The sequence below is a fragment of the Haemaphysalis longicornis genome, unplaced genomic scaffold (assembly GCF_048455015.1).
Source record: "Haemaphysalis longicornis isolate Haplotype H1 unplaced genomic scaffold, Haemaphysalis longicornis Haplotype H1 scaffold_12, whole genome shotgun sequence".
NCBI lineage: Eukaryota > Metazoa > Arthropoda > Arachnida > Ixodida > Ixodidae > Haemaphysalis > Haemaphysalis longicornis.
The window spans coordinates 103,615,906-103,630,132 of record NW_027526225.1 but is presented as its reverse complement, the minus strand read 5'-3'; the positions used below and the strand labels follow the sequence as shown (position 1 = coordinate 103,630,132).

General features: G+C 47.1%; 2 protein-coding genes across 2 annotated transcripts in view; both read left to right on the top strand.

Annotated features, from left to right (window-relative positions):
* The window catches only part of LOC144161759 (receptor-type tyrosine-protein phosphatase T-like), a 31,828-nt gene extending 29,494 nt beyond the window's left edge, over nt 1–2,334 (top strand). The window contains exon 8 of the mRNA XM_077692361.1: nt 2,143–2,334. Within this exon, the coding sequence (XP_077548487.1) occupies nt 2,143–2,214 (72 nt within the window). The 3' untranslated portion in view covers nt 2,215–2,334. The remainder of the gene's footprint in view (nt 1–2,142) is intronic.
* A 4,664-nt stretch (nt 2,335–6,998) lies between these two features.
* LOC144161757 (receptor-type tyrosine-protein phosphatase epsilon-like) overlaps nt 6,999–14,227 on the top strand; it is an 84,181-nt gene continuing 76,952 nt past the window's right edge. Inside the window, 4 exon segments of the mRNA XM_077692360.1 lie at nt 6,999–7,043; nt 7,443–7,623; nt 9,183–9,279; nt 10,734–11,046. Coding sequence (XP_077548486.1) covers nt 6,999–7,043; nt 7,443–7,623; nt 9,183–9,279; nt 10,734–11,046 — 636 coding nt within the window.

Sequence of the window (14,227 nt, the reverse complement as noted above, 5' to 3'; positions counted from 1 at the left end):
GCTTGTAGATCCGGGAAGTCTTCTGTGCGGGGCCGCCATCCGCTCCGTGGATCTTGGCTCTTTACTTCCCATTGCTGCCGAACCTTGTGGGGGGGTGGTCCTGGCTTCAGCTTCTGCCTGCAGTCTGTTCCTGAAGTCTCATGCGGTTGTTTGCAGATTTTGCAGTAAGGCCGGCACTCGTGGTCAGGTAGTTGATTTGTCTGGCCGCATTTGTGGCAGAAGTTTTTAGCTGGATGCGGGCATATGTCTTGGCGGTGACCCAGCTCCCCGCAGGAACGGCAGTACTGTACTGTCTTGCGATAGGGCCTGCAACGATAGTCCCCACTCTGATATGTCACGATGAACGGTACATGGGGGCCGTTAAAGTAGATCACGGCTGCAGACGATTTTCCCAGCATTCGTGCTGCAACAACCGTATATCTCTCTGGCACGCGGAGTCCGTCCATGAGTTCTCCGGTACTGGTATTCGGTGGAATGCCGTTGATGACTCCCCTGCTGATCCATTCTGGTGTTTTCACATGGGCTCGCACGGTGAATATGTCTCGTCCTAGTTGTATGCTGCTGATTTCTCCCAGAAAGTCGAAAGCCAGATCTTTCCTTGGAGTACTTGCAATGACGAGGTTTTCGATGCGCTGCACTTGAATGCGAACATTGTCGTAGAATTCCTTCTGCGTGATTTTGCTTGCCCTTCCGATGGCGTTGGTAATTTCTGCGAGGGACCATTTTGAGAGTTGAAGGCCGGCTTGTGGGCGATAAATAATTTTCGTGTCGTCTACGGGCAATGGTGGCATCCGGGAACGTTTCTGCTGCGCCGTATCCGGGGCCGAGTGCTGGGAGGTGGCTTGTGCGGCTGGTGGTGCTCCATGAGTGGCGGCGGTCTTGTTTCGTTTCCTTTCGGTCACTTTCCATTGATGCTGCAAATCGATAGTTCTGCCGCTGTTTTCATCGTGTGTCCACTTCGCTGACGAGCAGCTTTCTTCGGTGGAGTCGGTGTGCATAGCGTTGTCTTCCTCGTTTTGTTCCTTGCTTTGCGCGTGCATCGCCGCGTCGGGTGCTTGGTTCATCGTGGGGTAGTGGGAGCTTGCGTCAGCGACGAGCAGCTGCGGCTGGACCGGCTCATGAAGCTCTTGTCCAGCCGCAGCTTGCCGGGGAGAGCTCGTGCTGCTGCTCATGCGCGTGGTGCGGGCATGTGCCACTGGCTCCTCGAGGCGCTCTCCTCCGCCGGCCTTGGAACGTTGCTCTCATGAGGCTTAGCCTGATGCGATATTTTAACTGCTTGGAATCTTGGCGTAAAATGCACTCACCGCGGCAAACGTGGCAACGGGAGATTCCTTGTGACTTGCCGGTGTTCTTGATGCCCAACTGGGAAAGGTGAATGGCCTTTTTCCGCATGAAAAGTCGCGAAAGCGAGAGCTCGTGTGGAGCAGCTTATGACTCCATAGCCCCTAATATTTTTTTTATATATCGGACAAACTGTCCGCTGAAGTCCACATTTTTTCTTGGGCGTGTTTTTGAAATGTTCTTCTACAAAATGTATATTCTAATTTTTTTACTGCCCTTGGTTTGTTGTACACAACTCCTTTATCGTTTTCTTCGACAACTGGCGAAAAAGTTTTATTTTGATATTTTGTCGCAACTATGATACATGAAAACATTTACAAACCGGTGTTATTGGAAAGCCCGCTAAATAATCTGCATTTTGTGTTCCGGTAATTAGTGCCTAACCGTTTTTTAGTAGAAAAAAAGGTTTTCTTTGACCCCGAGAAATCGGTCAATTTTCCCACGGTCACGAAAGAGTTAAGGGCTGCCAATCCAGGTGGTCTCATTCGTGTACCCATTTGTGTAGCCTACAAAATAAACAAATCCAGTCGCCAGAAAGTGGGAGTTGGAGAAAAAAGGGGCCAAGGTGACAAGAAAAAGGAGAAAGTACTGAATGTCTTAATCACTACATTGCCAGCTGGAAGGGAAAATATCTCAAAGGCCAATGAAAGATCTAGTTAACAGGGTCAAAGTAGGGTAAGTACGTGCTTCACGGAGGCTATATTCTTCGGCAAATTTTAGCCCATATATGTGCAGGAAACACACAAAATAGCACCTGGTGTGAAATATCCGAGAGACTACATTTACATTTTTGTATTTCAGGACAGAAGGATATCCTATCAGCTCCTGACAGAACCAATTACAGGTGAGGGATTATCAGGTATTTTTTTTTAATTTTAATCAGGGCGACAAAAGGTAACTGTGATTAGGATTGCATGGAAACATCCTTTCTTTTTCTGAACTCACTTAGGCTGCCAAATCGTTATTTGTGATTTTTTTCAAATGATGTAGTTTGAGTACTACATTTTGGAATACCTTATCATTGGGCTGTAATTTATTGTTAACAGCCTACACATGTCGAATAAATTTACAAGCTGCCTGCTCAAGCATGCGTTAGCGGACATTTTCTCGAGTGCATCAATTCTTTAAAGGGACACTGAAGTGAATATGTCAAGCTCCCGGTTTTGATGCACTACGTAGACTGGCTCAAATTAACACACGCTTCATCGTTAAGGCAGTTGATAAGTCAGTAATTATTTTATAAAGCTTGAAAAAAGAAAAACTACTATGCGCGGTCTGCGGCCAACTAAAGGCTGTGACGTTAGGACGAGGTGCACCGTGATTGGACGATGTCCAAGATTAGCATTCAAGCAAGCTTTGGTTTCGGTTATGTAAAACAACATGCTTGACATCCGACGTTATCCTTGGATGTGCATTCTCAATATCTCAGTAATTCCCATACCGCGCTTCTTCAATGTTGTCGGCTGTAAAATGCCTAAGATAAGCTACCCAGGACGGCTTGGAATTGTAGCAATCACTAGCAGAAGCCCACGCAGTGGATGAACGCCCTCCGGGTCAGCGCAGACGCTCAAATGCCATGCATTTTCCCCCCACACTTGTAGCTTGCCTCACTCATGCCTGTATTGTAAAATGCGTGTTCGCACCAGGCCAAGTGTCTGCTGGTTCTGACCTGTGCCCTCTGCCCGCAAGCAGTCGGTGCTTATGGCAATACCACGCCAACAAGAACTGGCTAGCCCGTCAGTGTCAGTCTGCGCTTGTTCTGCGAACTCGCTCGAGGTGCCGTGGACGTTACGGCCAAAAATGGTGAACTCAGTATACAAAACGACGTTCGAAAACGAAAAAATCAACTTACAAGTAAAGGAATGTACCGACAGGTATTCGAACTTGCGACATACAAAATCATATATCTAGCGCTTCAGACCACTCGGCCACGAGGCAGCTCTGCCGCCATAGGAAATATAATGTATATACTGTATAGCGAAATTACACTTTTATTTATTGCTTTATTATTTTATTTATTTTTTTGCTGACACGCGACGCGCGAATGCGTGATTGTGCGTTTTTCTTTTTGTTTTTGCGACAGTGGCCCGTGTGGTGTAGACCGCTTCAACAAGTGCAGTCAGTCAACATGTTTGGACTTTTTTGAGGCGTGTTTGTTGTTTTGGTTCCTAAACGTCGCATCATAAAAACGGTAAATAAGGCTAGAAGGTTGAGCAACGTCATGGTCTATACCTTGTGCTTCGTTTCAAACTTTTGTTTACTGGCAACGCGCCTTTTGTTGAACGTTTGAGGGGCCTATTTTTCATTTTTCGACTGTTGTATTTATGTAAGCACGAAAGTTTTCTAATAGTTGCGGGAAAGCAGTAGATATTTTCCAATATGGGCACGCAAAAAGTACGACTTAACCGAATGGTGGATTTTGAATCAAGTGGCTTTTAAATACATTGAAAGGATAGCGGGATACCAAAAATTTGAAATTTGTTTGAATTCACTGAAACTACGAATTATCAGAGTTTGAATTATGGCGAGTCGACTGTATTTGCATTTAATGCAAAGAGGTACTTAGTGAGACCATTCCTTCAGTTGGGTTGGCTCGGTGCTTCAGGACAACTTCATATTCCGCTACACCAGGTGTGCTAAGGCAGTTAGTTTATCTAAAAATAGCCATTTCTATGGGCCCTAAGGGTTATAAATTGTGGCATTGACTCCAGGTTTATAAAGGAATACTGGTTTTATCTTGAGGGTCGTCCACTGCAGCAGATGCCCCTGACGATATACTGGTAAGGTATCGGCCTTTCTATTTTTTTAGAGGCGATGCCCCTTAGCGTCTTGGGCTGTCAGCGTCTCCTGTGGTCATCGTCTCATGTAGTCACGGTACTGAAACACAGGGCACTCGCTTTTCAATGCCTCACGCTAGAACGTAACTCATACGAAAAATTGCGCCCACCTCCCCGCGAGGGGAGCCCTGTGTAGATGCGACGCATTGTGGGGTTCACTTGGTGTTTCCGTTTGATTGATTCTGAAATCGCGTGCAACGTGTCGGGAACGCGTATGATTATTATTGAAGCTCCGTCTCAGCAGCAGATGAATTGTGCCCACCAAAAGATAAATAAGCACGGCATATTATAACAACCAATACGCTGTTCTCAGACAGTCGTATTTAGATGCGAAGCATCTCATGATCGGGGCTGTGTCCCTCCCTCCCTCCTTCTCGTTGTTGTCCGCCGTCCGCACTCTACTGCGCATGCGCATCTCTTCAGCCCCGTCAGCGTTTGGGCTGACGTCAGCGCAGTCCACTATAAAAAGAAATAGTTAGGCGGCCCCGGTTTCGATCCCACGACCCTGACCGCGACGGGAGGTACGTGGCGCTCTTCCCACTGCGCTACAAACCGAGACAGGACAACGCGCTACGAACGCGCCTTATGTCCTTCACTCATTCAAACTACGTCAAGAAGCTGCTGATACAACGAAGGCACGCGAAGCTGAACGTCAACGGAAATGACGAACTGAAAACTAATGGGAACTTCACTCGATCCCATGCCTGCTTCACATACTACTCAGGATTCCCCTACGGGAAGATGGTGTAATTTTTAAATCAAATCCTCTGATCAGCTCAGCTATAATTTTGTGTTTTGGAACCTACAAAAGTACTAAGTAAAAAAGACTGGAAAACTGCAAAGATAATTGCGACAAGCTTGAAAATAAACGAATGAAACAAAGGCACATGAAAACAACTGCAGGCAGTCATGCGTGAGATATGGGATAAAATGTAACTCATCTATATTGTCATCATTATCAGTCAGCTTGTGCACAGACACTACCCTTTATTCAGTGCATTCATCCTTGTAAAGAGAAGCAGCTATTACGATATGGTATTTGCTTTAAAAAATGGCGAACATTAATCTTTAATACTGTACTGAAAAACATAACTACTACTAGTTTTTTTTCCTATTGAAACTCATAGTTTTAGAGAGGACATTTCAAATGATCAGTATTTAATAGTGCACTTTGACGCTTCTGGTGTAGTTTTGCCACACTGCGAGAACACTCGCGAGGACTAAAGACGTGATCATATTATATAGGCATTTCTTGTAAAACAAACGTGATTTTTGCCCTGTTCCCATCCTCAGTACCTGGGCCACCGTCTCAGGTTTATCAGGAGGGCCGACAAGAAACTGCCGTCGTTGTCGCCTGGAAGGAGCCAAGGCTGTCCAACGGTGTCATTCACGGCTATAAGGTGCGCATTTGAAGACTGACTTGCATGTGCATTCTGCTTAGCCAGCGGGCATCCTAAGAACAAAAAATAAATCTTTTGGACATTGTGCTTGGGTAAAAGAAAGAAGACATTTTTTTTGTGGCAGTAAAACTTAGCTTCTTTCAGCCAACCTGTCAGCTGTTTTATTATGGAACGTAAAAGCTTGATGTAGACGTTTTTGCTAGAAGCTGGTATGCAAGGTTCTGTGGTAAATGCTGTATTAAGATGTTGCTCTAACAAGTTAGAGGAAGCAGTGCGTGCAGAGGATCATTTAACACACTATGGAAGCAAAGGACTGGACCACTACTTTACACAACATTGGGTTCATGTCAAAGAACCTCAGGGAGTTCAAATCGATCCTCAGTTCTTGAACCTGAGCACACATCACAACCTTGGTGTAACTTCAGCACTTCAAATGCTCAGCTTTCCGGTTTTGTGTAACGCACTGAAATGACCTATTGTAATTGTGAGCTCACTGCCGCATTAGAAGGAGTGGTGTTCAAACTGCGTAACGTAGCATACCATGCATACCACGTGATTGCATTGAAGCATGCGACGTTTCTTATGAATTCCAATTCTTCTGTATGCCGGCATTGGCTAGTAACCTAAACACAACGGGACTGTTTGCATGCAGTCTACGCAGTCTACAGTTAAACCTGGATGTAACGGAGTTGACAAAAGTTCGCAATTTTTCGTTACATCCAGGTTTTTGTTGCATTCAAGTTTCGAGTTACGTATCGTGGGAATGAATCAGAAAGAAAGCGAAAATGCTAGAAATCAGTGAAGGCGAACTCCACCCTAATGGATGTATTTTATAGCGAAAAACTGCGTAAGTTGCGCCTGCTGCTTTCGCACGAGCTTAGGCACTACACGGCGCTCGAAAGAAGCAAGGCTACCTACCCCCGTATTAGCAAACATAACTCAAGTATCACGTCTGCCGTTTGACACTTTTCAGCGTCTTAACGCGTTCCTCGAAACAAAATTATCTGAACGGGTGCCTTTTGCGAACCTGGTGATTTTTGCGGCACTCAAGATTGTTGAGAGGATGCGGTAGCACTCTTCTCTCTCGCCAGCAGAAAAGGCATTTAAAATTGTGCGCTTTTTATGAAAAGGCACAACATTTCGTTTTCTAGCAGCAGTAGTTATCACCGACGAAGCGATACCACAGATAGAAGTGTCGACGTGCGACTACACGCCGACAGGACGACCTGGCACCTCAAAACGTAGTCTGGAACCGAAAACGCACTCACATGTGAAGCGCACTGTAGTTAGCGGTGCGGGTAAAAAAAAGAAACGTGAAGGGTAGTTATTCCTGCTACATTATGTGGTGTCAGGCCACGTAGCACTCCGTGTGTCAGGCTACACAAGCAGAACCAGAAGTGATTGCTTCCTTATCCGCGAGATGGTGCTGGACTCTTGGTTCATCATCATCCTCATGACGAGTTTCGTATTTAGGCTATATTAGGTGTTTTTATTGCTGCTGGTTTCTTACGGTGGTGCTAGAATGCGCTAAATTATTTCATTTACACGGTCGATTTGTGAGTAAAAGTGCAAAAACATGACTGATCAGCTCGCCGACTTCGTTACATCAAGGCTAACTGCGGCATAGAGGTCGCGAGCGTATGGGCTCCTACGGGGGTGCCAATGCGGAATTGAAACACTTCGTTAAATCCAGCAATTCGTTCCATTGATGTTCGTTACGGTCAGGTTTGACTGTATTTGTTGTTAGAATTTTTTGCTATTAACATTCAAAGCTGTTCTATTCAAATTTGATCTCAACTGAAATTTTATTGTTTGCATTCCCCTTCTCTACATTCCTTTTTTTGTTGTTTTTTTGTCTAAGTAGGTAACTCTGGTTAATCTAAACTCACCGGCGGCGGAAAACGTATCAAAAGTGGGACCAGAAGCAAGAAAGGTGCAATTTGATGGGCTGGAAGCTGGCACAGCGTACGTAGCGGAAGTGTCGGCAAGGACGTCAGCTGGTTACGGCAAGCCAGTGAACATCACAGTTTACACCAGGCCACGTGGTGAGAAGTCTTATTTCCTCCCCGCATGCATCTTCTAGAGAATCATAATGCCACAAAATCGGCCATCATCTGTAGTCATGAGGCATTAAGACTATTAACTGCGAAAAAGTATATGCCCTCACACAGGGCAGGTCAAAAAACTATAAATGTGAAAGTTATACCACAAGTCACTACCGCATATCAGCACTGATTGTGAGGTGACGCTATCATCACTGTATGGGCAGTGTACTGTAGATGAAGAGGCTAAGTCTCTTTCAGCACTACACCTGTAAAGGGGTCATGTTTCATTTGTGACATCTTTATGCTGACATTTAAGTTTGGAGAACCCCAGAAAAGCCACCCCTCAATTTCTTTCCTTCCTCTTGTTATCTGATGGACACAAATACTGCTCTTACACAATGTGGCATAGGAACGTTGCATTCAACATGAGTGATAAGCTTGTTAATCCAAAGGGTGCTAATGCAGAACCTCAAATAAATTTGACTTCGTCTTCGCAAGCCTTGTTCATTTGTTTTTAGGGCACAGCCCTTTGGCGGCCATCTCTGGGCTGAGCTGCGTCATCGTCTAACCGAGTGAACGATGTCAAGAACAACTGGGACCAGTTCGGACCAGCTAGGACCAGCAGCGCCCAGCTGGGAATTCGGCCATGAACCAGCTGGGACCAGCTACCATTTTGTCTAGGCGGAATAGGGAAAATAGCGAGTGAACGATGGCACTACCGAATAGTGAAAGAAAGCAAAGGAGGCGAGTGTCGTGAAAATGGGAGGGGAGGGTGGTTCTCCGTGGCGGCGCGAGCGCTCTCCGAAAGTGCGGTGGGGGAGTAGGGGGGCAGCGTGCTATGCCCGCACAAGAGGCTCGTCTGCGCGATACTGGCGAAAACGTGAGGGGGGCGTGCGTTCCCTGCCTGAGACACGGGTTGCGGTCCCTTCCTGAGACGCACTGCGCCGCCGACGCAGAGGCTCATCATCGCTGCCGTCGAGAGAACCCACAAATGAGTGCTGTCTCAGCGCACTGCTGCTGCACCCAAATATCGCATTAGATAGCATCGTAATCGCCAGCCAATTTTTTTATCGATGACGAGACACCTAGATATTCTGACATAATTTGCGTTCATGCGAAATGAAATATAATGAGCTCCTGAAGCGGCCATGCTTTAAAGATGTCCAGAAAAGTAGTGTCTCCTGACGCTATCGAGGCCATAGGGTGCCCCCCCCCCCACCCCGCACAGCCCGTTTCAAGTGACATCCTCCCGCCTGAATTTTGTCAGTTCAGTGAGTGTTAACGGAGTCATTTTGCACTTAAAAATAAGTGTAGTGGAGGGGAAGAAGAAACTTTGCAGCAAAATTGTGATATTCCTATCATTCGTGAAAAAGCAACATTAGTGTGAGATATCCTTGATCAATGGTTGCACGAGTTTATTGACCGTGTTCAGAACGTGTTCCGGGACCCCTTTAACAATGCAGAAAGAGTTAAAATGATTGGCATGTAAGCAATTATACGTGTATTCTGTGCACAATAGGGGAGTGGCATCATGCCTACAATGTCCCTCTACCGTGCAGTCCCTGTGATCGAGACAAAGGCCGAGCTGAAGTCTGTCAGTGAGACAGCCATCACGCTGCAGCTGGCAGCACTTGGCGATCAGCCGGATGACATCGAGTAGGTTTCTTTCGGTGTCTATTTTCTTTTTATCAGTTACACGTCACTATATACAAGGCCCGGTGGGTCGGGCGCAAAGGCATGAAGATCAAAGTGTTTTTTTAACCTACTAACTTTGCGACTGCCCGACATTTTGCTTCTGAACCTGCATTAAAAGCAGAAAAATAGAATACATCTTTATTTGCTTGAAGCGTTCCTGCATTTAGCAACAAAGAGAACTGCAATAAATGTGAGCTGTAACTCAAAATGTTATGAGCTGCAAAAATGGAAGTGAAACGCTTTGCATCAATTGCCCAATAAGAGCCTAATCCCTTTCTTGTGTAAAATGGTTTGCTGCACAGACAGCAGCTGCCACTATGTTGCCAACATATTTCATTTGATTCGTGTGAAATTGCTGACAGCAATAAAATGTCTGTGTAAACCACTTAAACACGTGAACTAGGGCGAAAGAATTCTGCTCTGCTTTTTTTCTTTTTCTTTTTTAGTGGAATGTTGTAGATAATGCAAAATCCACTATTGATGAAACTCCTGTCACTTCATTTTCCGGGTAACAGAACACTGCCGGATCCCAAACATGAGGCGGAGATATATAGAAGGATAAGAATGGGGTGGAGTGCATACGACAGATATTCTCAGATAATGACTGGCAGCCTACCATTGTCCCTGAAAAAGAAAGTGTATGACAGCTGCATCTTACCGGTACTCACCTACGGGGCAGAAACTTGGAGGCTCACTAAGAGGGCTCAACTTAAATTGAAGACGACTCAGCGGGAAATGGAGCGGAAAATGATAGGTGTAACATTAAGGGACCAGAAGAGAGCGGAGTACGTCAAGGAACAAACGCTTGTTAAGGACATATTAGTAGAAATTAAGAAGAAATGGACGTGGGAGGGCATGTAATGCGAAGTCAAGATAACTGTTGGTCATTAAGGGTAACAGAGCGGATCCCTAGAGGAGGCAAGCGCTGCAGGGGGCGGCCGAAAGTTAGATAGGCAGATTTGATCAAGAAGTTTGCGTGGATATTTTGGTCGCAGTTAGCCCAGGACCGCGGTAATTGGAGATTAATGGGAGAGGCCGTTACCCTGCAGTGGGCGCAGATAGGCTGGTGATGATGATGATGATGAAGTATGATTTCCCTAGTGTAAAGTTTTTCCCACTCCTGAGTTCCCAAAATTCTTGCATCGATATTTCAGTTTTGTCAAATTACAACGCTGAACTTGTTCCGCATGACTGAATTGCATTTATTACCGGCTAAAACAATGTAAAAGTTTGGGCTGGCTGGTTCATATTCAAGAATAGCAACAGCGCAAAGGACGGGACAAGGAAGAACAACAGAGCGAAGCGCTTTTGAACCACAGGACCGCGTTTCGTCCTGTTGTTCTTCCTTGTCCCGTCCTTTGTGCTGTTTTAGCTATGCTTACCGGCTATTTACGTGCTTTTCTACCATATTGCAGGGCTTACTATGTGCTGGTACAGAGGCACGATGACCGCAAGAACCGTACCAGGCGGTCGGCCGGTGATTCCAGCGAGGCCAGTGTTGGCGATAGCGCCCTTTACGAGTGGACCGGTGGCACGCCGGACTACAACGAGTCGGTGGCCATGAATCTCTCGTTCTACATGGCAGCTAAGCTGACTCCTGATGAAGTGAAGAGTCAGGGAGAGTTCACCGTGGGCGACGGCCGCTACTACGGGGGCTACTACAACGCGCCGCTCATTCCGGAGGCTACGTACAGCGTGGGGCTGGCAGCCGAAGTGAACTTCCAAGGAGTAAGTGTGTCTTGCGTGGGGCGGAAGTGACTGGGCCTATATTAGTGGCTGAACACTGCAGTACAGCCACGATTTATTGAACGCGTTGACGTGAACTTACCCGATTCAGTCATATCCAACCCACCAAACCCCCACCCAGCCTACTCTTACCTAACTTAACCTCACCTAACTTCTCCCTTCGCCTTAAGGGGGCCATGAAGACAAAATACAAGTTTGTTTCATTCGAAAGATTTCATGTTTTTTGGTGCCCCCAGCCCTTGGTCGGAAGCAAAAGATGCTTTATTCACTGACAAATTATTGAACTTAGATTAAAACTTCGATTTTCCCGCTAAATCGTGTGTTTTCATGACCTCTGCACTGATGTCATATGAGGTGGGGAGCCTTGTTTACCGTTAGTCAACCTAGATGGCGCCACCATCCCGGGGCTGACCGTTTTCAGCCTTTGCTTTGTTTTTGACCGTATTTGTACCTCGCTTGTTTTTGTTGAGGTATAAAATAACTGTTTCGTGAAACAGTGTGTTCGCTCGAGAAATATATCACGTAAGACACTGTCGCTTGCGCCAATCGGGCAGGGGCCTCTGAGACAACCACAAAAAGAGCCGCAGTGCTGTGCAGCTAAAATAGCATAGTGCGCGCAGTACCGACAGCAGTACCCATCGGTACTTCTATGTCTACGTGCACTTGCATAACTTTCCACTGTTTCCACTTCCACTCTTATGACTATAAAAGACTGTGGGCTAAACGCAAGTGCAAATAGGGCGTTCGGCAAACTTATAAGCGCGGCTAATTTGCGTTTCGTTTTGCAGGCCTCAGCCAACCAAAGAGTTGTCACATATGACATCATAGGTTCTGTTGCCGGAAATGAGCTGGTGGGTCGTATGGTCACTCCCTTTGCTCCTAATTATGTAGCATATTTGAGCGAAGTTTACGTTGAAAGTGAGGTCAGTATGATTCTATCTAGGCAACCTTCCGAATGAACCAAACCTGTGTTTTGTCTGCATGGCCCCTCTTGAACCCCCCGTGTGGGGTATGTTAATCAACATCACAATCATCATCATCGTGTACATAATCGCGTGAAAGCTCAGAACCCCGTTTCGGTCAGCCATGACACCGAACCCTACTGCTGGTGTCCTCTTGCCCTAACATTTGGTGCCGAAACGCGGAAGGAGGGTCAGGGACTGGTGGGGAGAGCAGCAGGGATGTTAGTGGCTTCGGGAAAGTCCGACCCGGACCGTTTACCGCCGACTCACCCTGAGCCACCAGTCACCATGGCTGACAGCGACCGCATACCGACTCCCTCGAAGGCACCGACGCCAACACCGGCGTTCCTACCGCCGGCCTCGAGGGACCTGCGACTAACCAGACACGGCCGACACCGGGCGTGGCCATCCCCGGTGCACCGACAAAAACCGACCGCAACTCGTCCACCCACGCAGACAAACCACGTAACGACCAGTCCACCATGCTTGGCACCAAGAGTACCGCTACCGAAGAGCAAGCTGGTGAGCTGCACGCTGTGTGTTTTTTGCGAAACAATGCCCGTGCAGAATTCGTAGCTACTCTTACCGGTATTGACGGAATCACTAATCCGCTACCAGATGTCTGGAAACTTGAAATGAGCCTGGAAAATCTCAAACGTAAACGGATAAACCTACCGAAATTGGATTCGGACATAATAGACCTAGTCGACGACGAACTTGAGGAGGAAGTAGAACAGGCTGAGTTACACACCGATAGCTTTCACAGCACAAAAGCATTCTTTACGCATTACGTAACCTGCCGAAAGTAGGGAATGCTGCCTGAGGTAAAATGAATTACGCTACAATACCGAATCGCCAAACTTGACTACTATCCTACAAGTTCACGGACAAGAGATCCGCACGTAATTTGTACCGGTACCACGAGTGCATTTCTGTACCAGCCGACGCAACACGAGACTGCAACAGGGAACAGCAAGAACTTGACTTTGATAGCGGAACTTCGGGACACGCCAGCGCACTCTGTCGAACTGAATATAGCGCGAGTTCCCGAAGAAACTCGAATTGAGAAGCAAGCCCATGCGATGGAGTACAACCTCGTTGCAGACGTTATGCAGGATAAAGCCTTTCGGAAACTTTTTGAAATTCTACCGACAAGTGCGTGCAACTACCCGCCAGCACCTCAAGCGTACCACGGAGCTAGGCTTTATTGGTATGCCCAGAAACCACGGCGTGCACGCATGCATGACGCTCGCCCATGATGACATGGCTACGGGCGGGCAGGGCTCGTCTCTGAGGAAACGTCTTCAGCCCGGAAGTTCCTTGCGGTTGAATTTTGTCCACACCGTTACCGCATGGCAAACATTTCCAAAGGGCAACATACAGACGCGGGAACAGGTAAACCGCCGTTACAGTCACCGCCTACTTCTGAAGACGAGCCGCCTAACAAGAACGGTCAAGATTGACAGCAAATTTCGAAAGGCCGTATTTCCGTCTCCTGGAGCCATGCACTATCGACGTCGAACGCTTGAAAACTCGCAGGATCATAACGGCAATACCAGTAGAAATCCTCTCCTTGGTGGCATCATTACGACGCTCGACGCTTCTCAAACTGCAACGAAGGTTGAGGCAGCGATGGAAGAGAAAAGGTAGAAGGCCAACGAGTATCACGGGACCCGTACCGACTTGGACAAATACAACAAAATGTTATTACTGCGGATTTATTGCCCATTAAATCATTGCCTCGTGGTGACAGTACCGTTGGGAAGCCTTTCGAGCCGACAAGATTCAGCTACCTTTGGGGACGGCGAGCCTTCATCAGAGCCAGCCGTGCCTAAGCACGCAGAAGCATTTCCTGCTTCCATTTACCGAGCAACAACATTCACGAACTTTCTACTACTCTGCGAGCCTGGCGGGCGGGCTGCTAAGCGGGCTGCGAAGGCTGTGAGTCGACCAGCGAAAAGGTCGCCAAAATCCACTTCTCCAACCCAAACTGGCACTGCTGGCAGCCGGAGCTTTCGTGCTAATCTTCGGGAAAGCTGTTGGATTTGCTGGGCTGGCATTGTTTCATCAAGGACTTGCTATATAGAATACGGATACGCACAACAGCCTCCAACGCTGACGCAATACCGAGACGCAATGGCAGCCAAATTGTTCCGGACTGCCAGCAAGATTGCCGTCGCTGCGCGATTTTCCCGCCACCC